This window comes from Gopherus flavomarginatus, chromosome 15 (genome assembly GCF_025201925.1).
Source record: "Gopherus flavomarginatus isolate rGopFla2 chromosome 15, rGopFla2.mat.asm, whole genome shotgun sequence".
Classification (NCBI taxonomy): Eukaryota; Metazoa; Chordata; order Testudines; family Testudinidae; genus Gopherus; species Gopherus flavomarginatus.
Window position 1 is genome coordinate 25284195 of NC_066631.1, and position 24693 is coordinate 25308887.

Consider the following 24693-nt stretch of genomic DNA (forward strand, 5'->3'; position numbering starts at 1 on the left):
GCTGAGGGAGAAATCTGGGAGTGGGTCTGACCTGGCCCTGGAAGCCATGCAGGGGAAGAGGAAGTCCTGTCCTCCCCAGTCCAGTCAGGACTAGCAGCTGTGCCTAGCACAGGATAGGAGCTGGGTCTTCCCTAGTGCCACCCAGTGCCCCACGGTGATTTACCTCTCTGATAGCTGCCCTGGCCACACAAAACATACTGCTGGAGAGGGTCGCATGACCGTTCTTGTAGCTTCCCTTTGCTTCCCCAGCAGAAAGTCATTTTCTGCGGGGAAGCAAAGAAATCTGTGGGAGATATAAATTCTGCCCATGTGCCGTGGTGCAGCATTCCCCCGGGACTAAGCTGTGTTCACACTTATATTCATGCATTTCTGCACAGGTCCATACACAGTTGAATACATCTACACAAACATGAAGATTCACACACACATACACAGCACCCCCAGATGCCTTTACAGTTTACACTCTCAGCTATAGCACAGCTAACCCCAGCTCTCGTGCACAGCTCTGCACATACTTGCCAAGCTCCTATGCACAGCTGTGCACACAAGCATTACCAGATAGGAAGTGTGAAAAATCAGGCTAGGGGTTGGGGGTTAATAGGTGCCATATAAGATAGAGACCCTAATACCAGGACTGTCCCATGAAATCGGGACAGCTGGTTACCCTGGCGCACACAGACACACTCAGGTGCACGCTCCTCAGACACACACCGTTGTGTGCACACTCCGCTGCGTGCCCAGCTCGCCCGCGCAGTTGCAAACACACCCACTCAGGTGTGTGCCCACTCGCGAGGGGGAGGGTCACACGCTCACGAGGACGCCCAGCGCTCGGCCACGCGCACGCACTCGGGAGCACGCCCGGCCCCTGCGGGTCAGCGGGAGGAGATGGAGCGGCAGCGGCTGATTAAAGCGGGGACCTTGTTGCCATGGCAACGGAACGGCTGTCGCTGCCGCCGCACCTGAGCTCTGCGCCTGCGCCGCCCCCCAGCCCTGCCCCCTCCCCGGGGAGCCGTCTGGCCTCGGCCCCCGCCCGGCCCGGGGAGGCGACCCGCAGCCGGGTAGGTCTCCGCGCGGGGGCTGGTGGTTCTGGGCACAGAAGGGCCCTGCCGGGGGCTGGCCCAGCCCCGCCTTGCGCCCCCCCTTCCCCCCGTGTGGGGCCGGGGGCAGCCGCGGGAGAGAAGGAGCCGCCCTGACAGGCTGGGGTGTCTCGCGGCCCCCCCCCCCCCGCACAGACAGGTGGGGGCAGGCTGGGGGGGCTGAGTGTCTCGCGGCCCCCCCCCCCCGCACAGACAGGTGGGGGCAGGCTGGGGGGCTGGGTATCTCTCCTCCCCCCGGCACAGACAGGTGGGGGGGCAGCCTGAGGGGCTGGGTATCTCGCGTCCCCCCCCCGCACAGACAGGTGGGGGCAGGCTGGGGGGCTGGGTATCTCGCCTCCCCCCGGCACAGACAGGTGGGGGTTGAGTGTCTCGCGTCCGTCCCCGCCCCCGCACAGACAGGTGGGGGCAGGCTGGGGGGGCTGAGTGTCTCGCGGCCCCCCCCCCGCACAGACAGGTGGGGGCAGGCTGGGGGGCTGGGTATCTCTCCTCCCCCCGGCACAGACAGGTGGGGGGGCAGCCTGAGGGGCTGGGTATCTCGCGTCCCCCCCCTGCACAAACAGGTGGGGGCAGGCTGGGGGGCTGGGTATCTCGCCTCCCCCCGGCACAGACAGGTGGGGGTTGAGTGTCTCGCGTCCCCCCCACTCCCCGCACAGACAGGTGGGGGTTGAGTGTCTCGCGTCCGTCCCCGCCCCCGCACAGACAGGTGGGGGGGCAAGCTGGGGGGGCTGAGTGTCTCGCCTCCCCCCGGCACAGACAGGTGGGGGCAGGCTGGGGGGGCTGAGTGTCTCGCCTCCCCCCGGCACAGACAGGTGGGGGCAGGCTGGGGGGGCTGAGTGTCTCGCGTCCCCCCCCCGCACAGACAGGTGGGGGCAGGCTGGGGGGGCTGAGTGTCTCGCGTCCCCCCCGCACAGACAGGTGGGGGTTGAGTGTCTCGCGTCCCCCCCACCCCCCGCACAGACAGGTGGAGGTTGAGTATCTCACGTCCCCCCCACCCCTCGCACAGACAGGTGGGGAGGCAGCCTGAGGGGCTGGGTGCCTCGCATACCCCCTTTGTGTTCCCCCTCAGGAGGGAGAGATGGGGGGCAGCCTGGGGCCAGGGACGTCTCACTCCTTTTTCCACACATACACGAGTGAGAAGGAGAGAAAGGGCATCAGGTGAAGACTTTTTTCCTGCCCTTGTTGGGGTGAAGGTGAGACACTCCCTTACTACTCTCACTAAAGTAGTGGTTGTCAACCACTGTCTACAGACCTCGTCTAAGGGGTCCGCAAAAGGTGTTTTTTACCAAAGAAATGTGGTTTTGAACCGGTGGTCTGGACACCTGGGGGTCTGCAGACTGTTTAGATTTCCGTAGGGGTACTCATCTCCCTATGAAAGTTTTAGGGGACCGCAAATGAGAAAAGGTTGAGCATCACTGCATTAAAACATTTTCTCCTGCCCACACCCAGCAGAGAATAAAGCTGGGTGTACAGGGCAAAGACTTCCTTCTCCATGAATGTGTATGTGCAGGGACTGCAGGGTTGTAGCAAAACGATTGTCTTCCACTTCTGTGAGCCTTTGCAGCCCTTGCTGCAGTGTGCTGGGGAATAGGACGCGGGCAGGGGGGTTATTCTGCTGCCCTGTTACTCCCTGGCTAACTCACTGGCAGGGGCGTTTCTTTAATTCCCTGTTCCTATTTAGAAAACAAAAATCCATTTCGGTGGATTGACTGAATTCTTCCCTGGGAGGGGAGGTGGCATGACTGCTTGTCTGAGACCATAAGGTATGCCATGGGGGTACCTAACAAAAGAGGAAACATGAAGGACAGTGTTGCCTTTGAGCTTTAGGGAAGTGACATTATTCTCCTCCTCTTCCGTTGCAGTGAATCTGTAGGTTGGATGAAGAAAGAAAAGATGGAAGGAATGTGTGTGGGGAGGGTAGGGGTGGAATCTTTATTCAAGACGAGGTATTTTATGTAAGGAGAGAGGCCCATCATTTGTGGAAATAGTAGCAAGGAGTGCAAAGCTTGTGTTTGGAAATGGAGTGTCTTCCAGCCACCTAGCTGCTGTATGTTTATCGCCAAACCCAAGAACTAAGGTGGGACGGAGGGTGGAGGTCCTTGCATGTTTGTATGTTGCCACCATAAATTATAATGGTATGCTTTTTTAATGCAGTATATTAACTGTCAAAAGCTGAAGTAAGGACGATAAGAGAAAAGGACACGGGGCTGTGGCAGCCCTGGGGGGGGGGGGGGGATTGTAGAGTTCTGAGCTGCATTGCAGGTGCATAAGAAATATCCAGGAGACTTTGTTTGGATGGGTAAACACTTGTACTAAAATGTGCCTTTGATGTTTATACAGTAGGAATTCTCCCTCTTAATATTTTAAAATTTCATTTCCTGTCAGTGTGGCTGTAGTGCAGTCCCTCCTTATATACTGCTTGTTGGCTAGTAAATATAGTCCTTTAGGATGGTACAGTAGTATAACTGTGAACTAGAAAGAGAGAATTATGATCTTGTCTTAGTTTAATATAGATATACATTTATGCATTCATAAAACTGTGCATATCCCAAGGTTCATGTAACTGTTTAAAACTATTGATACACTGGAACAGCTAATAAAATGACAAAAATAAGAGATCTATCCTTTAAATCCCATGTATGTTATCTGTTATGTTGAATATTAAAGCTGTACGTTGACTCTATGAAGTATATTGAGATTTCAGTGATGTTTTGTTGTTTCATTAAACTTTCAATTCAAAGGCGGGGAAATCATGATTCAGGAAGACATTACATGCCTAAAAATATATAAAATGAATAATTGGACAAACTGGTGCATAACTGCTGTAGCTATTACTAAGTGTACTGCGTAATATATATTAAAAGCATCGTTGCAGGAAGAACTGTGACAGCCAAGCTAAATGCTGTATATAAGATTCGTAATAACCAAGTTGAACATTAAAATTGTAAACAAGTAATTTTGAAAAAAAAATTACATTTCATAAATTTGATTTCAAATTTTAAAAATGTTATCCTTTTTTAACAGCAGTTTTAAAATTATCAAACTGCATTTTTCTTTGGCATAATTTGTAAAAAAAATAAAAACTTTTTTCAATATGGCTGATTATTAAAATCTAAAACCTTTTGAGAATTACTGTATATTCATTCGGAGGAGTCATCAGTGAGCCTTTGTCATCAGTGGGCAGAAAGAAAATTCCCCTCTGGTGTTTTTACTGTAAGGAATGCACTTTTTGAACATTGTATATAGCATAATATGACGGACTAGGATTGCAGGTGGAATAAACTAGCTTGCAAGCTTTTGCTCTTGATATAATATTTAGCCTGGCATTTACTTTATTTAGACTTTTAAAAGTACTGAAAGATGTCTAAGGAATATTTAAAACCAAATGTAAAACGGTATCTACGTATTATTTTTATAGCATCAGGATCTCCAGTGTATACTTTGTATGTATGTAAATGGACAAATATAAAATAATCCATCTTTCTGCCTGAGGTCTTGAACATGTCATCTCATTATTTTTAATAGTAAAATATTCTAAATAACTAATTTTTAGAAGCAAACTAGTCGTATTTCACCATGTTGTATATAACTTTGATCTTTCATATTCCTAAAGTACTGCTTCTATAATACTTTGAAATTTTTTGTGCCACTAGCTAATGAAAGTGAATTAATTGATCAGTTTGTCAGTAATTAATAATAGCATTTTTTTGAAGTGTGATAACATATTGCAAGATCAGTGATCCAAATGACTTAATCGTAATATTGGATGCTTTATGGGAATACTTAGGCATGTACTGGCCAGAGAACAGTGTCTGTAGCTTTCTTGTTCCGTAGTCTTTTCCTGTTCTCCCTTTCTTTATTCTAAAAGGGGTTTAGGAATCTAAGATCTGAAAAAAGGGAAGACCTAGAAAAGGAAAAGTAGAGGTTTTGTAAGATGGTTGTACTAAGTGACTCTTATTTGAGGTCTGGCTCTTTATGCAGGCTTTTTCATGTCTGTTTACTGTAGTGCATAGTAAAACCATGCTTTTGTGTCACAGCAACACCATTATTGTATCCACAGACAAAAACACCCATACACACCTTTTGTACATTCCGCTTTAAGGGATGAGAATATTTTACTATAAATTAATTGTACAAGCTAAATTCATATTGAATATTGTACAATAAACTAGTTTTCCAGCAGCTTCTGCCATACCCTTTGTAGTAATTGTGCTGAATGATGCAGCCCAGAAGCGTGGAAGGAGTTAAACCGTGAGAGGTTGCCCATTGTTTGTAGAAAAAAATCTTATTACAACTATATAACTAGAACTTGTTGATTCCTTTTGCATCTACTATATGCCAAAATAAAATTTCTGGGACATTCATTCTCTGGCCTATTCTTGTTTTAGTGCTGTATTTTGATATTTTTGTTTGAATGTTAGAGTAAGGTAATTCACTGAACATTGCCATGCTTTGAATGTCTTTGTTTTTCTTTGCAAGGGCCAGTGTTTGCCTCTCTAATGAACTTCTTATAGCTGATTACAAGATCTGTTACATTTATTAGGCAATATTAAAACTGTTTCTCTGCCTAAAGACGATGTAGAGCAATACGCATAGTTCTGTCTGTATTTCTCAGAATCTTTGTCACCATTGCCTGAAGAAATTACTTCTCAGGGGTGATGCTAGTATTATATCTCAGCTAGTTGGAGAAGTCAGCTAACTGGATTATGATAGTTCTGAATGTAGGATAAACACTTGAGAACTATTGTACTTAAATACAGTTCCCCTCCTTCATATTAATATGTTCATAAAGCAACAATATAAAAATATTGCAAATACATTTCTCCTGTTATATTTTGGGGACAGTCTTCCATTCAGTGAATTCAGTTGTAAAATTCTCATTGACTTGACTTTGGTCGGAATCAGGCCATTAAAATACTAGGAGATTAATATTAGAGCACTGGGAGTCCTAGGATCTTGAAGATTGGTCCACCAGCACTGATTGTGTATCAAATGTATTTTTAGTTAACAAAAAGAGGCAAACATTTAACATTAACTGCGTAACTTTTTCTTTCATGTTGCTTGTTACTCCTGGAAACAACAGATTTCTCACTTGCAGGCAAAGTAAACACAACACTGTTTCTGCAATGGGAGATCTAACTCAGTGCACAGCATCTGTTCTCTGGTACAACTCATGCTGAAGATACACATTGTTTGCAAAACAGGCCTTTAAAATAAAACACACTGTGCTCAGAACTATGACAGACATTCTATAAATTGTTTTCAAATTAATCATTTTTTAAAAAATCCTGTTTACTCTCTCTTTTCTCTTCAAAAGTCTATCAGCTGCTTGCAGACAGTGGGTAGGCAGTTTTCCTGTGAAAATCTCTGAAATCTTTTTGCATGTTAACCCTACAAATGTAGCACTTTCTCTTGCTCTCTTAACTATTGGAAAGCAAACTCCATTTCAGGTGGGAACCAGAGTAAGCCCAAAGCAATTAAAAACAGAATGTTGTTTTGTTTCCAGTTACTTTTAAAGATTTGGTTCAAATTGTCCACCCCCTATTATATTTCTAGTCTGCATAATTTAGGAGTATACAATAGCTGGGTGTAGTATTAAGAAGACATCTGTGAGTGTTTGTGTTTACTCTTCTGTTTAAAAAAATAAATAAATCTATCACTCATGTGCTGTTCCTTAATTGCATTTTTTCAAATAATACAACCATTGTTTGTCATATGGACCTTTTGCTCTTAAAAATCTTATTTTGAGCAGAGTAAGAGAAGCAAAAAAATTGAGCGTTTGTAGTTCTAAGTCATTATTCTAAAACAATGGAGTGTACATTTATGAAACAGTATAACGGGAGGTAGATGAACAGGTAGTGAAATTTTTCACTGTTTTACACTATTTCAGTATTTTACTCAAAAAAAAAAATACAGTTAAGTATATTAGAAGGCTCATTGCCTGCAAGTTATCATCAAAGTGAAGCAATTGAACATAGGTATAGAATTGTTGTCAGTTGTGTTCTGATTTGGATGTGCAGATGCCTTCTTTGTAAATGAATTTTCCTGGAAGGACCATTCTCTTTGTGGTGCTGAAAGACTCTAGCTTGTTTTTCCCAGATATGTTTTACATATATACTAGATATAGTTTGAGATTTATACATTCCTCAGAGTAAACTGTTGATCGCTGTGCGCAGGTAAAGGCATTTTGGCTTGTAATTAGGTTGTATAGGCAAATAGCTCCAGATAATATGGGGAAGGAGTCCTTTTCCCATAAAAACTAAACCTAAAACAATGGAAATTACATGCAAAGAACTAGTGTTAATGAAACATGGAAGTTGAAAAGTCAAACATTCAGAATCAGGGCATTCCAAAAATGATGGCAAATCCTTTCCTCTGAATCTCTCCTGGGATTCCCACAATATTGTCAATATAAACTCTTCCTTTAAAATAACATGAAAATATTGGATTTGAGTTCATGAGACGCTACTGACACCTGAAATATCCAAGAGATTTGGTTTCTCTATTTTAGAATCATATTTCTAATTTAAACACAATTATAGTTCCAAATTTACGTACAGAATACCTAACACTCAGAGTATGTCCTTGTAGGAAAAATTCTTTGTCTTCTAAATAATTTAGGGCCTGATCCTGCTTTTGAATTTTTTGCTTTCATTTTCAAGGGCCTCTTTAATTAACTTCTTGTAGCTGATTACAAATTCTGTTACATTTATTAAGTGATATTAAAACTGTTTCTCTACTTAGAAGAGGATAGAACTTTTCCTTCTTTTTCACTGACTATGGAATTGTCTCCAGTAGTGAAAATGACATATGGTAGTTGTAATATTGCATTGCTGTCCGCAAATCTAATTCTATTCAGGGCTGAAGGCAGAGCCTACCCTTTTGCTATGGCTTTCCCTTAGCCCTGATGGAAATTACATTAAGTAATAAACTACTGTCTGTTCTCAAAATGGAGGAGAGAGAAATGAAGTGATGTCCTCAAGGAGGGGCCTGCTGCTGGCAAAAAGGAAGAGAGAGCTCAAATCTGTGTATACACGCTAGTTGAAATTAAACATTTTTTTAGTCAAAAAATGATTCAATTTTTATGAAAAATTGTAGAAATGTTCATGCTTTGTGAAATTGATTTCCTTTAAAAAAATGTTTTATCAGAACGGTTACTGATATTTTCCTCCTTAATATTTTGAATGAAAATTTCAGAGTTCTATTGCTGCTGAAGACTTTTTTTTTTTTCCTGACCAGCTCTATGCCTAGGGAACTGGGATCCTGTAGTAATCGACATAGGTCACAGCCTATCTACATAGGTATTTATACTGTCTCTGGCACTCCTGACATTGTATAGAATTGTTTGCCCATGATGATGTGGTCTAATACCATCTGTGAATCACTCCAGTGCTGGTGATGTCTTTATGTATATGCCACAGTATTTCTCTGACCTAATGGAAGCTTGCTTCAGTCTGTTCTGATTTAATTATGGCATCTATGGGACTTGTGTAGTCTCAGGGCGTGAGAAGGATTGTATAATCTTTATTTGAATCATCCTTGCCAATACTTATGATTTTAAGATAGATTGTGTCAAATTTACAGGAATTCACTGAAGCTTCTGTAAAGAGTACAAGGTGGCTCATCTTGTTCATTTTCTGAACATCTAGGAACTTTAAATTGTTGCTATCAAGACTGTCTCCTCTTAATTGATCTTCCTGCTACTATGCTGGGGAGGCCACATATGTCTGTCTGGAAAACAGCAGGGGAAAATCCCCTTGTAAAATAACCAGGAAAAATGTTAGAAGTGATTTCTTAACAAAGATAGGACTATATTGTCATTCTGAGGGGAGGAAAGGATATGTTAATTTTCTCTTTCCTTTCCAGAGACTATAATTATGTTTGAAATATAAAATAAGTCTTAGAAAAATGTGAGGGCAATGATACATGAATCATTGGTGGTAAAGTGGTGTAGGCAGACTTGTATATCTGAGGCATGAGAGATGTTGGCTTAATAGTAAGCATCTTATATGTTTTGTAGCAACCAGAGAAAGGAAAATACTTACCATAGACTGTCAGGAGGAAATTGTGTGGTCCTGTTGTTATAGTCAAGGCTTCTACATCACAATTTTTAATCAAAAGGAGAAACCTGTGCATGTCTGTCATATTTTATTATTTTATCCTTTGAGTTGCATGTTTTTCCAGTAACATGAAAAGTCAGTGTAATGGGTTGGATCACAGAAACCCCCTTGGGACTGCCAACTGATGTGCAAAGACACGCTTGCCGGCCACAAACACAGACCCGGGTCTGAACCATGTCCCACAAACTGCAAGCTTAACTGAAAGCAAATTAAGAAGTGTTTCTATCTTTAACACTTAAATGCCCAAACCCCAAATAAATCCGTTTTACACTGTATAAAGCTTATATAGGGTAAACTCAAATTGTTTGCCCTCTATAACACTGATAGAGAGAAATGCACAGCTGTTTGCCTCCCCCCGCCCATATTAATATATACTCTGGGTTAATTAATAAGTAAAAAGTGATTTATTAAATACAGAAAGTAGGATTTAAGTGGTTCCAAGTAGTAACAGACAGAACAAAGTGAATTACCAAGCAAAATAAATAAAACACGCAAGTCTATGGCTAATACAGTAAGAAAACTGAATACAGATAAAACCTCACCATCAGAGGTGTTCCAGTAAGCTTTCTTTTACAGACTAGTCTCCTTCTAGTCTGGGTCCAGCAATCACTCACACCCCTGTGGTTACTGTCCTTTGTTCCAGTTTCTTTCAGGTACCCTTTGCGGTGGAGCTGCTATCTCTTGAGCCAGTTGAAGACAAAATTGGATTTCCCACAGGCTTAAATAGACTTTCTCTTGCGGGTGGAGGCCTCTCCTATGTGAAGTCCAGCTCTAAGATGGCGTTTTGGAGTCACATGGGCAAGTCACATGTCAGCAGCCATTGCCCACATGCTATCTTGAATGTCTCCAGGAAGCCTTTTTATATTGCTTGTAGCCTTCCAAGATCCATTGTCATTAAGTATTTCTTGATTGGGCACTCTGACCAAATGCTTTACTAAGGTTACTTAAAAATCAAGCAAGTATATAGAGAAGATTCATAACCTCGAACTCAAAAATGATACATGCCTACAAATAGGATGAATAGATTCAGTCGATCATAACCTTTACAAATATGTTATATGGCATATGTAGACTAAAACACATTCCAGTTATATCATATACATTCATAAGCATATTTCCATAAAGCCTTATGGGATGCACCATCACAGTCAGTTTGACAGGAACACTTTTGTCATCTGTGAAACTGAAGCTGACTGGAAAGGGTCTTCAAAAGATACTCTGTGCCCCTGCTTTCTTTAGGTGACTTCCTGAAACTGGATTTGCTACAACACCTAAGAAAATATTCTGACAGCTTGTGGTTTGTTTTGATCAAGTAAGGAATTGGCTCTCAGATGAGAGGAAGTTAGTTGCCTGCCTGTATAAATAGTGTATTCCAGCATAAGATCTGAATGCATGTCTGGAGGGTGCTCAAGTGCTTGGTATGTCTGGAGATAGATGGAATGGGTACCATCTGGAAAGAGATGACTTTCTTGTTTAACTGATCTCCCTCAGTCAAAAATAAAACCTTATTAAAATGGCTAGTTAGCTTCATTCCGGTACTGTCTTAATATGCTCTCCCTCCTGGATTCTAAACCACCATCTCTCTGCTCTTATCTTATGATGTGAGTGTTATATGAAGGCATTCCAGTTTGTCCACAGGAGCCTGATACAGAGCCAGAAAAGGCTTCTGACTCCCTCAGAAATATTTTGAACTACATCCAAACACTTCAGATCAGAAGGGGCCCTTCTCTCAGCCCTGCCTATCATTTGTGAAGCAAGATTCCTATTTTTGTCAACTCTTTCAGTTTAATTTATTTTACTTTTTGGTTTAAGAAAAAATACTCTGTAGTACTGAGACAGATCTACCATGAAGCATTTTTTTCTGGTATGCCACAATAGAATGGGATTTGCCCTTTAAGAGCTGCTGAATACGTCTGTACTTTTGACATGTATCAATATTTCATCTTGCATAATATAGTTCATTTTGGCAGGTAATACTGCATCATCCACACACAGCCATGCTGACACTGAGAGGAGCTAGGAAAACATTCACTTCTTGGGGTGGGTAGAAGAATTTTAACATTTATTTAAGGCTTTATCGTGGAAGGTGAGTGAAGTCTTGGACTGATTCTTACACAAACAAATCTATTTGCATGTTCCTTTCAGTGCACCTGAAGGAATGTTGTTTGATTAAATTTGTCTGTTCCTCTGTCTCTAGGAAAAAGGAAATTGGGAATCTGTGTATGTCCATACATTTTTGTGGGCAGTTTGGGGCTTGATCCTGCATTTCTTATTATATTTACATATTTTTCCTTTTGGTCTCCTTTGAGACCACCAGATTCGTCTGAAATCTCATGGGTTTAAGGTGGAACGCTATACATTTGTCTAGATAAAAGAACTAGCGGAACATTGCCGACATGCTCATTGCGCTAATGCCAGTATGAAAACTATAAGGGGATATCTCTACACCAGTGGTCCCCAACCTTTTTCGTTTGGTGGGTGCTAGATGAAGGACCGTGGCGGCGGTGGAGCATCCACCGAAATGTCTCCGAATTTCTGCGGCATTTCGGCGGCGATGCCTCTCGATGACGTTTCTTGGCGGCAAGTGGCGTCATCAAGAGGCGTCGCCGCTGAAACGCCGCAGAAATTTGGTGGCATTTCGGCGGACACTCCGCTGCTGACCAGGACGCAGGTGCCTTTAGATGCCCCCGTGGGTGCCATGTTGGGGACCCCTGATCTACACTGTAGCTGGGAGAAAGTCTACCCAGGTGGGTAGACATGGTTAGCACTCTAAAAATAACGGTGTGACTATTGCAGCTCTGGCAGAGCTCAGATCCAGGGGACTGGGTGGGTTGAGAATCCATACTGCTGCTTTAGCCGCACCATCCACATAACTATTTTTAGTATGTTAGATTGAGCTGAACTAGCATAAGTCTGTCTACTCAGACTGGATGTTCACTCCCAGCTAAAGTGTAGACATCCCCTAAATACCTAGCACTATTGTAGCTGTAAAACAGCTGTCATGCTCACTGTTTGTATTCGGCAGAGTTTGACTTGTAAATACCATCCTCTATTAATTTGTATCACTTCTTAAATATTTGGAAAGGTTGAAAGTTTTTTCTCTTTAAATAGTTACAAAACTAAATATTTTATGGTACCTATAACTTAAGTTTGCTTTTGACTGTTGGGTCTCTATATGGAATCCAGCCATAGGGCCCAGTTGCCTTCAGCTTATAAAAAGTCACCTCTCTCTTACCTGCTTGGAAAAAAACTTGGATTCCCATGCAAGTAGTTCTTGAGTCTGGGTCTCCTTGCTATGAAGATTTTTCCCTTAATGTAGTAATCATACTTTGTACTTGTTTAGTTCTGCATACGCTAGGAAAGGGATGCTATCAACTTGAAACTGAGTCAGTTTTTTAAAATTAGTTAAAAGTAGTTTCAGGTACTGAGCTTGCTCCAGAGTCTATTCCTGTTATTTTTTGTGTCTTTAAGAAACAATCCCTTGTTGCTATGTGAAAGACCCACACAAATAGGGAAACAGATTGTACATGGAAACATGGTAACTTACTAGATGTAAGGTGTTTGCTTACTTTAGGCTATCTGACATCTGAAAAGGTTATTATTTCCTCTAGTTTTTCGCTTGTAGTCAGCTTGCATATTATTTCTAACAGTAACTAAAAAAAATTTCAGACAAAAGTGTAATTTTTAAGTTCAGTATCCCTGTAAATCTTCTGAACTAATTGCAAAAAGTAATATTCCAAATCATAAGGTTCAGCGTTAGCTGTCTTTTGTTCAAGGCCTGACTGTGTTACAACAAGTTGCCATTGGTGATGTGTGTATTTTCAGGACACTGCCATTGTTTTTAACTGTGCACCAATCTAGTGCTCTCTTCATCCATCTGTCTCAGCATGTTTGAAGATGAAATGTAGAGCATGAGATGGAGTTTCAAAGGTCATGTTATTCACTCTAAAGGGGATTACAAATTTTAAAATTCCACCAGCCATGCTGAGTGCATCCCACTGCACAGCACTGAGTTCCTGTGAAAACAAAGCAATATCCTGTCTTTTTCGTCCTGCAGGAGTGGCGAAGCATAGAAGTTCTATCAAAATGTTTGTGCAAAAACTTAATTTTTTTTCAAAAGTACAGTTGATGCACCCAGAAAAACTCCATACAGTTCTGTTCGTACATGTGTGCTCAGCTGCCTACCTGCAGTCACCAGACTATGAAGCATCCTTCCAAGGGAGCAAAATAATCTTTATGAGCACGTAAGGGAGGGCCATGCACCATCCTTTTTAGTGGCTTTTGCATCAGTTTCCAAAAGCTGTGGTCGAGTGGGTCTAGTTCTGCCCTCAGTTACACCATTGTAAAATGAGAGTAACTGCACTGAACTCTCAGAATCTGGTCCAAACTGTCTAGACATGCAGTACCTAATCTCATTAAGGTAAACTTAGTCTTTTTGTTTCAATGCCATTTGTAGTTCTTTGGCTTATGCCTGACACAAAGCAAAATAACAGTCAAAGAGCTGAAATGAGCCATCCTGATTATCACTACAAAAGTGTTTTTTCCTCCTGCTGATAATAGCCCACCTTAATTAATTAGTCTCGTTAGAGTTGGTATGGCAACACCCATTTTTTCATGTTCTCTGTGTATATATATCTTCCTACTGTATTTTCCACTGCATGCATCCGATGAAGTGGGTTTTAGCCCACAAAAGCTTATGCCGAAATGAATTTGTTCGTCTCTAAGGTGTCATAAGTACTCCTCATTCTATTTGCTGATACAGACTAACATGGCTATCACCCTGAAACCAGTCAAAGAGCTGTCTTCATGTAATAGTGACAGTGCTCTGAGTAGGGGGACAGTTGTTTAGTTCATTTCCGTTGACCATGGGGGAACTCCTCATTAAAAGCATTAATGGCAGCATTATCCTGTTCAGTAATACTTTTGGTGCAGTATATAATTCCCAGATCACAAACATTCCCTGGCAAAGCAATGAACAAAACCCTGTTGAGCAAGGACAAAGAGCTAAAGTGTGAAGAGCAAGCTATGTGTGCAACATAAAGAATGAGCTGCTTCAAAGGCACCAAAAAGAAACGTTGATTGTTTCTGAACATAGTGTACTCTGTAAATACTTACCTTAACCTTTCCTGGTGTGTCTATCTCCCATTCTTTTCTAAATCCTCCTTTACTCTGCACTCTTCTGGGGTGTTGGGCCCTGACTTTCAAACCTCTTTCTTCTATTCCCCCACTTAAATCCATGCTTGTGATACTCTTGGGGAAGTGTGTGGGAAATGTTTAATATACAGATGCTCCCCGACTTATGCAAGCGTTCTGTTCTGCAGCGCCTTGCGTAACTCAAATTTTGCACAAGTTGGAAACATATATCCGACAATTACACACACAAACCTACAAAACTCCTCCTATTTCTAGCTTACGGAACTTTTTCCGTAAGTGCGGATTTGCATAAGTCGGGTTTGCGTAACCCGAGAGCGTCTGTATTCCTCATTTGTGATCATCTTGGCCTAGAAAATTTAGCCCAACCACAGACTAAGTGAATCAGTAATAGAGGTCCAGCTTGTTACACAGCCAGGTTTATTCAGGTTGATCCTTTCTTATGCTCATACGATTTGTGCTTTGGAACATCAGTTTCAGAATCTTTGGACTTCACTTGAAATGAGTGTTATGAATGATAAGTTTGCATCCTGTTCGGTTACTTTGTGCCTAGCAGCACAAAACAGCTTGCTGTCAACCCAGGAAAATAATAGTTTATACTTTTTATTTAACTGGCTTCCACTTGAATAGCTCAAGTGAAGATTTTTTTATTTTTTTCCCAGATGAGTAAATGTGTTCAGCCCCTCCTCTTTTCTTATACTACCAGATGGGTAGTGCATTAGCTAATACATATCTAGCAAAAAATATATTGCAGAATTAGAGCCAGCTGATCAACTAGCGTCTGAGAAGCTGTTCAACTGTCAGTTATCTGAGTTTTTCCAGTTCTTCTCCCTATCCACCCCTTGCTCTAGGAAAAGTCATCTAAATTAGGATACAGTGACATTTCTGCACTGCAAAAGCATAGAATTCAAAAGGCAGGTAGCTATTATATGTCCATACCGTGACTCTGTCTTCCAAAGATATAAAGTTCCCTCTTATTTGCACGGAGTGATATTTTCCCCCATTTCTAAGAAAATGCACAATTTTTTCCACAGAGACTATATGGGGTTGTTTCCTCCTGTTTTGGAAGAAGGTATGGTTCAGCAGGCTAACGGGGGAATTGAGGGGGATGCCAACATAACCCTGGAAACTTCAGCAGACGTGAATGCTGCTTTGTGTAGCATTAGCTTTGTCATTGCTCTTCACCTTCTGTTTTTCTCAGAGGAGAAGGTAAGGTTCAGGCATGACTACAAGGCATCCCCTGGGATTTGCCGTAGTGCGGAGTAAAAACACAGGAAGACCCCAGGATATTCTCAGGATTAGAGGGCTGTGCTCCCTTTATCATCCAGAGGAAGGAAAAAACTGCTTACCTGAGAGGGGCTGCTACCTCAAACGCTTGTGTATTAAATTCCATAGATTTCCTGATTAACTTCTGCAGGGAAAAAATGTCCTAGGTCAACCTTGTCAATTTCTGATGTCAAATTTTCCTGCCATCCTCATAAAACTAATCTGTTTTATTTTTTCCTTCAGACTAGTTAATCCCAATGTGATCCTTAAGACCTAAGGGAGCTATGTGAAAAACATAACTCCTGGTGTGAAGTAGTACTACTGTATAATAGGCGCTGAAGAAATCCAATCAGGTTGTCTTGTTTTCTGACATATAGTATTATTTTGTTAAATATATTTATTTGGAATGTTTATATATTTTGAACATCTTTTCTGTTACTTCTTTGTGTCTTTAAGTCTTCTAATTTTTTCTTAAATATTTTCACTTCACTTTAACCTACAGGCACAAAGCTGCTGTCAGTAACAATTGTGATAGGAAAGGTTTCTAGATATTATTTATAGACATCTCTTTTTTAAAAAAAAAACATTTATTTTTATACGCTGAAATTAACCAAATAAATGGATTGCTGATATTAACAGAAATCCTCTTTGAGCCCCCATCTGCCACTGTAGTTTTTTTTTAAGAGTGTAAAGCATTGTAACCATATCTGAAAATCCTGCCATGTTTGGGGAATGGTTTCTAATGCAGATTTCATTCTGCTGTTGCATTCAGTCAGTGAGAATACAATGAGCACTTAAGAATCAGATGATGCTGTAAAGCTTTTTATCTGGCTGAACTTGGCTTTGCAGAGTAGGCTACATCATTCTGAAAAGGTAATGCAACAGAAATATTGACAATGCTTTAAATGAATGGTGCCCCAAGGTCACTAATATAGCTGAAAAGTCCATTTAAAAATTACCATCTGGCCCTATGGGCTCTGACAAAGTACAGTTGTGGTGGCAACAGAGTGACTCTCAGCAAAGCCTCCTCCCGGACTTGCAAAGCAGTTATCACTGTGCTGAACCAACCCTGTTTTACTGAAATCTGGGTTTCACCAGAGCATCCACCCAAAGCTTGTTACTTGTCCAGCCCAATAGTCTTTTGCTTAGAGCACTGTTGGGCTATAACTTTCCATTGCTTTATGTATTATGATTATGGTGATTTAGTTGCCTACTAACTAGCTTTGTACGTTGCCAGCAAAGACTGAACCAGCATTGTTAATTGAGAATTTTTTATAAAACAATCATTCTAATCCATGAGCTTTTTTCTGCAAATCAGCTGAAAGCTCCATGCTACACTTCCATGGAAACTGATTCCCAAAAAGCCCCTTCGCCCCATTTTTGACAAGGCAACTCTTGTTTCCATGGGAATAGCAGCCTCCAGCTGACTCATCAGAACTGTACATTTCAGCTCTGTCTACTAAGTAAGATCACAAAGACCCTGTTTTTTAACTATCAGCTAGATTAAGGAGGCCCAAAAAACCTCTGGTTCTCATGTTGGGGTGAGGGTTGAAGTCGAAAAGTGGTGATGTATTTTTAGAAACATTTTTCAATTTCATTAACTTAATTTGCTATTAATGTTCCCAGATAAAGATGTTTTTTAAAAAAGTTATTATATACCTAAAAGAACATCTTTTATGTTTTAAGTTCAAGCATTTAACATTGCCAGTGTGACCTTAATTCTTCCCCTTTGTTTGTCCACCCTGTGCCCTGAATGAGTCAGGGATCCTAGTGGGGGGACGAGATCATGTAATTAAATACTGTATCATACTGCATATGACACAAGAAGGAAGAAACGAGATTGCATGGGCAACGATAGATCCAGCATTTCCTAACTCTGGAGTACTTGACTTTGCCATATTAATGGTGTCCACTTAACATAGTCTCTTGTGTGTACTTTTGTCCTTTTTTTTTTTTTTTTTTTTTTTCCCCAAGTTTTAAACAAACTCTATTATGAACAACTGTGGCATCCCTCATCGTGTGTCATCAGTGTTTGTACCTTGAACCTGCAGGACAGACTTCTGCCACTGAGCTACAGGGTTAACTGCGATAGCTAGCAGTAGGAGAAGGCTGTTGTCCCAGCTGGGGTATAGGCTACTGGAGCCAGGGAGTAGCTTGGCACAAATCTTTTATTCACTCTTTCTTGGAGTTTGCGGGAGCTCCTGCCCGTTGTGGTGCCCCCAGAAGGGGGATGGGCCCCAAAGCACATGCCAATATGAGAGAAGCCCGGTTCATGCTCTCACACACCAGCTGCTGCAGCAGTTCCACATGTTTCTGGTATAGCTTGTGCTGATGATGTCGCTTTATCAGCATGCACCCAGCTCTTTAGAATGTTTGTTGTCAATTATTATTTTCATGTGGCTCCAAAACTTCCCGGAGGCATGCAAGGAAGAGAAGGGATATGGTGATTTTCAAACATTTATAACTTTATCAAACCTCAGCAGCTTCATGGGACCAACAAATGGCACTTCCCTAGGCTGAGGGCTTTCTTCCTGCAGAATTTCAAAGACCTGCTGCAAACACTGGAGGTGTTAGAGCTTCTCAAAAAAAAAAAAAAGTCACAAGAATCTTCTCATAGAAAGTGTTAGGCAACCTAAATATAGAGGTTACTATCAAATCAAAATGGATCAATAAGTGCAGCAGCACTGGATACCCACACTTGGTTGTCTTGAAATTTGACAGTACTGATATTACAGCTTTCTTTAGTGGAGCATTAAATAATTGGGGACGCTGGTCACTGGGAAGCTGGTGTTCTGTCGTAATTTCCTCCCCAAACCGTGTAATTCCTGGACACAACTTCCATGTGTGCAAGAATGTTCCCCTTTCTCTGCAATCTCTCCAAGAGATTTTAAAGTGATGAAGATTCAGTTAGAAACACAGGGGCTGAGGTTACAGAATACCTCACATCAAATGGAGATATGGCAACTGTATCAATTGCATACTATCACTTCTGGATTTCTGGCAACTACTCTTTGCAGATCACCCTGGGACTAGAACACTCCAAAATGCCCTTTTAAAATAATCTCAAGAATCAGACCCTGACCACTGCCTTAATGCCTTTCTCCAAAAGGAGAATGTGACTACCCTTGCCACAGGTCCCATCTTGCTTTTGTCCTTGATTACACCATGCTGAGTAGAGTCCCTGTGGTCACACTTAAAATCATTATTGTCTTCCCATGAGCTGCAGTTATTATGGTAGTGCAGTGGAGAGGTGTCTTTAGTGTTGTGTAGCTGTCACTCAATGTTGTACTATTTATAGATTATAAAGCCAGAAGAGATCACTGTGATCACGTAGTCTGTTAGCCATCTCCATCTCTTCAGTGCCACAGAGAACATCTTCTTTACCTCAATGTGGGTGTTTTGGGGCAGATCCAAGCCCTAGATAACTACTGCCTTACAATCTGTAGAATCCAATGTTTTAATGTTTCTGTTTGTACCAACATTTTATGAGTACCAAAACAGATCCATATTCTTTTTTAAATGACACGTCCCGTTGGTCCATTGTCTTGTTCTATAGTATGTCATCACAGAATCTTGGAAATTCTATCTTGTATGGAAATGTCGGGAGGCTGTTCTCCAGTACTGAGAATCCTGCAAGAAGTTGTAAGGATCTGTACTACAGTGCAGTAGAAAATGTGATAAGAGACGGAATAGGGCCACACAGTGTAGAGTTCTCCTCGAGCAACCTTCTCTTAGTGCAGGTTCCATTGTATACATTTGAACAAAAGCCAACTTCCATTAGGTAACCTTAACAACAGCTTCCAAGTGTACCGGTCCCGGAGGTTTCCAGCACTATTTGTCTCAACCTTTAGTTAAAGGCAAATGATTTGCTGTCTCTTGGACGTTCCCATAATACGATTTCACCATACTTGTCTACAGTGCACTTCAGTGCTCTGTTTCCTTGCCCTATATAGGGGGAGTTACCGCACGTGCCTGATTTCCTGTGCCTCAAGAGGTGAATCAAAGTCCACAGTAAAACAAACATCTATTATTCTGTTTTCTTGGAACTCCACTGTTATCTTGTTAAGGGATTAGTGCCTTAAGGCCTGTCTGGAGCTAATGCTTTAAATGTGTTAACTACAAACAAATGAGCACCCTGTGCCCCCCCCCCGTCCCTGGCTCTCAGCATGGAGGCTGCTGCCTAGAATGCAGTCAGACTTTCTATGAATGTTAATGACCAGTTCCAACAATAGGTGTCATTAAATGCTTTAAACAGGTAGTGTGGATGCCTTTTACTCTTTGTGGGCCTGATTCTGCTTTTGTACTGGTTCAACACTAGTATAACTCCACGGACATTATCAGAGTTGCTCCTGATTCACCCAAGACTAGAATTGGACTCTTTATATCTGCAGGGTAACTGTGCGCTATAACTCTGACTCTGTTTAATAATAGGTTCCTAGATGTCAGGATGGCAGCATCAAACCTGGAGAATCAGTTGCACAGTGCCCAGAAGAATCTGTTGTTTCTCCAGCGGGAACATGCCAACACACTCAAAGGTTTGCACGCTGAGATTCGACGACTGCAACAGCATTGCACAGGTAATTACATAAATACTGCCAGCAGTGTTGCTGTGACCACTCAGCAGCTCAGCTTTGTGCAGACTTCACTCCCAAGTCCTCTCCTTCCTGAAGCCATTTGAAATATTGTTTCACAATAGTATTCAAATAGTATTTGACCAACTGCACTTCCAGAAGAAGCTTTGTATTATATTGGTATTGTATTCTAGTAATCTCATAAAAATCTGCAGGTTCATGCCACTTCTCAGTATTGAAATCTCCATAAAGCATCATCTCCTGTGTTGTACTTAGCTCAAACAATGTAAATTTCTGAGTACACAAACTGTTGTCATAAATAAAGTACAATTGTTAAAATAACTGAAGAGTGTGTTTTGTAAAGTGTTCTCTCATATTTATTTCACGTACGTTGGCTTACTTGCTAATATGGTAATCTGCAGAGGGTCCCTTAGTTCAAAGTAGAAAGGTTCTGCTATAATTTATTATAGCAAATAATAATGTACAGTAGAACCTCAGAGTTACGAACTGACCAGTCAACCACACACCTCAATTGAAACCAGAAGAATACAATCAGGCAGCAGCAGAGTCACCCTCCCACAACAAAGCAGTACAGTATTGTGTTAAAAATAAACTATTAAAGGAATAAAAGCAAAGCAGCATTTTTCTTCTGCATAGTAAAATTTCAAAGCTGTAGTAAGTCAATGTTCAGTTATAAATTTTTGAAAGAACAACCATAAAGTTTCATTCCCGAGGTGTTCGTAACTGAGGTTCTACAGTATTGCTGTTTTAAGGGCTTATAAAAATGTTTGTAGTGCAAAATATGTATGTATGGTCTAGCAAAACTATAATTTGCACTCAGGTCTAATGTGTTGGTGAAAACTGATTTTGATTTAGTAGCAAAGGTCACTCTTGCATTTCTACTGGCTCCATTTAATATGAATTATTATACCAGCATCAAATGAACCATAGAAACCCTGTTAGGTCCCAACTAGTGTGTATTCCCAGCAGGATTTTTCCCTATAGTATATTCTCCAAAGCTCTGTCCAGTCAACAACTTTTGAGAATATTTCACAGTATTAGTGTACAAGTGTACATTGGGCTCAAGCAAAATATAGCCTATTAAACTAATCAATGGCAAACAATGCTAATGAGTGAACAATTGGACAGAACGGATTTTACTGTTCAATTTTAGTCATGAAAATCATTTTAAGTATTTACATAATAAACATGTCAGAACACTTAATTCAATAAAATTAAACCCAAAACTTAACATGTGCAGCTGCAGGATACAGGGGTAGTTTGGGGAGCATTTTCTGTAGTTATCTTTTAAATCTGTTGAGCAGCCTTTTGCTACTAGAAACATCTATGAATGCAAAAGACAGTTCTAACCTCTTTGCAGATATGTTCTATTTTAATCATGTAATGTCCAAAAAATAAAACGTTTCTTTTTTAGATTTGTCCTATGAGCTGACTCTGAAAAGTTCGGACCTGGCAGGTAAGAGACACAGTGCAGGTGATGCTTTTCATGTTCCGGTTAACATCTTCCATCTTTGGGGCTGGGGGAGAGGTATAGGCATGCATTTTATTTTATTTTTTTACAACACAAGTATATAATACTTTTCACTTAGAATTTATAGTGCCTTCCAACTCAGGATCCCAAAATGCTTTCTTTCTTGCTGAGCTTAATTTCTGAATGCTTGTGAAGTGTTCCTATCGCAGGGTCACAAAAGAAGCCTATGGAAGAACCAGGAATAGAACACAGAACTGCTGACTCCCATTTCTTTGGTTTTAACTACCAAAGCATCATTTCCCTTTTCCAGTACAAGAGGACGGAAACTATAAATACTCTCACTCTGCCCATAAATCACATTCTTGAAACTGTGCGAATACTGTAGCTGCATCACAGATCTGGAGGAAACTGCCAGACATTTCAGATGTGCTGTGCTTCAGCTGCTGATACTTAAGAGCGTAATGCTTGCTGGAGATAACCCTTAAACTAGGAAAAGGGTACAAACAGTTAGGCCTCACAACACGCCTTTGTATTAAGTATTTGATTGTACCTATTTTACAGAAGGATAAGGTGAAATATGAAGAGATTAAGTGATTTGCCCGAGGTGTCACGCCATGGCAGTGGGGCAGCCAGGAATAGTGGCCAAGAGTTCTGACTTCAAGATCATTCTTCTAACCATTAGCTCACCGTAACATTTATAGACTTTCTAATGTGGTACAGCCAGGCATTCTCCTAGCCGGGTGAACGAGTTCTTGTTACTCTTCGTGGCCTAGCAGGATTTGCAAAATGACTTAAATTTGGGAGTGTTCAGCAATGAAAATTACTATAATCTCTGGCTACTTTCCTAGAACAACTGAGCTATCTTCATTTTTATTTCAGGTTGGTATCATCAGCTGGGTATCCTCCCCATCCTAAGCTGCTGAATGTGGCATTGATCTTGTATCTAATTTTTTGTTTAACTAAGAGCTATCGTGTTAGCTTTTAAACTATGAAGTGGTCAGTGTATTTCCAGAAGTTAGCTTTTGGGATATTCTTACATTCTGAGAATTAATTTTAAACAAAGGAGTTGCATTGCTCATTTTTACCTAGCGGCTATAATTAGCTTGAAACCATTTACTTTTCCTGTTCTTCTAGAAAATGGTAATTCAAGAAGTGATGAACTCAAAAGAAAATGTGAAGCACTTGAAGCTCAGCTGAAAGTCAAAGAGGCAGAAAATAATGAATTATTAAAGGAACTGGAACAAAAAACTGCAATGATAATGGTGCTGGAAAACACCATCAAAGAAAGAGAAAAGAAGTATTTAGAAGAGTTAAAAATGAAAAGCCATAAGCTAAATATGCTGTCAAGTGAACTAGAGCAGCGAGCAAGCACTATTGCATATCTAACTTCACAACTGCATGCTACCAAGAAAAAGCTATTGAGTTCAAGCGGGACTTCTGATGCCACCCCATCTGGAAGTCCAGTATTGTCCAGCTACAAGCCAGCTCCTCCCAAAGATAAGCTACCTGAGACTCCCCGACGCAGAATGAAAAAGAGTCTGTCAACACCACTAAACCCGGAGTTCGAAGAGGCCTATAGATTAGGATCGGATAGTCGAAAGCTGCTGTTGCGAGAGCCTGTTGATGCTATGCCTGATCCCACTCCATTTTTATTGGCCAGGGAAACTGCAGAGATCCACCTGATCAAAGAGAGGCCTTTAGTTATTCCACCCATTGCTTCAGAACGCACATCAGGCGAATCACACGGTCTGGCAAAAGAGAAGCAGCACAAGGCGCATATTGGTGTGGCACATCGAATTCACCATGTAACAACATCCCAGCCTCAGCCTGAGGTTGAAACATTAGCAGTGGATCAGGTCAATGGAAGTAAAGTGGTCCGAAAGCATTCAGGGACAGACAGAACTGTTTAAGTGAAATAATTGATGTGATGCTCTATTATTCTGTTGCTGTTTATGCACTGTGATCAAATAGGATAAATCTCATCTGCAGTAAAGTTTCTTTTAATGCCCCATGCATGCCAAATTTTTTCCAGATCTGTCATTAATAATTATCCTACTTCAGTGAAACACAAATGAGACTCTGTTCATATTGCAAAGTATATAATTACTAAATGCTGTGGCCAAATCTAGGTGTACCTGACTGCTTGCTTCTAAGTACTGCTCCATTTACTATAACTGCATATGTGGACAAAAGCACAGGCTACAGTCTGCATTATTAATCAACATTAATGAAAAAAGATACTAATTATAAACCTCCAGCAATATGTATTGGCTGTTAATGTTTAAAATGTCAATGTTCCTTTGAAGTCTTGATGGTGTGTATGTAGCATTTCATACACAGACTCTAACTTTCATGACAAAGCCTTTCTTATGGCAGCATTGAAAATAATGCAGATGTGTTTTAAGATAACCTTTGAGAGAACTTTTTTCAGGTGGTCCTGATCAAACTGTGTTCATATTTTTGTTACATTTCTCTCCACTATTACAAAATTTACCAACAAACTTTATTTTATTAATCCTGTATTTTGATTTGTGTCCTTTTCTTCATTCTTTTTAACTGTTTCAAATGGTCATAATATATAACTGACTGTGGTGGGAGTGTAAGAAAGAAAACACCAATTGAAAAACTATTGTGTAAGTTGTCATGGAGAAAGTATGAACACTGTCTAATGGAAAGCAGGCTCCTGTTTTGGAGTTTAGAAATTGAATGGTTAATATTAGTCTTTCACTAATTAATACTTTGCACTATGGTGCCTTTTGTACAAGGCTCTGAAAACGCCTTACTAAGGTATAAAAATAATACGCTGCACAAAAAGTGCACTATTGAAATGTTTGTTTTTATACTTAGCCTGTATACTGTATACAACAGCATAAAAACCATCAGACCTAACCCATGATTTATTTGTTTTTTGTTTTAAGTTTGAAAGAACTTTATGGAGACACCAGGCTCACTCTGTTCTGAGGCACACTCACGGAAGGATGCAAAACCCAAATGGTATT

General features: G+C 41.0%; 1 protein-coding gene across 7 annotated transcripts; it reads left to right on the plus strand.

Annotated features, from left to right (window-relative positions):
* The first annotated feature begins 883 nt into the window (after positions 1-883).
* Positions 884-24600, plus strand: CCDC92 (coiled-coil domain containing 92). 7 transcript variants are annotated; one of them, XM_050923537.1, is made up of 6 exons: positions 884-1058; positions 2776-2857; positions 15875-15984; positions 20063-20208; positions 21638-21679; positions 22829-24600. In XM_050923537.1, exons 4-6 carry the CDS (start codon positions 20079-20081, stop codon positions 23602-23604), a joined length of 948 nt encoding a protein of 315 aa, XP_050779494.1. In that variant the 5' UTR covers positions 884-1058; positions 2776-2857; positions 15875-15984; positions 20063-20078; the 3' UTR covers positions 23605-24600. The 7 variants fall into 7 exon arrangements, with proteins under 7 accessions (XP_050779494.1, XP_050779495.1, XP_050779498.1 ...); XM_050923540.1 differs by lacking the exon at positions 884-1058 and adding an exon at positions 2157-2287; XM_050923538.1 differs by lacking the exon at positions 15875-15984.
* Positions 24601-24693: the final 93 nt, after the last annotated feature.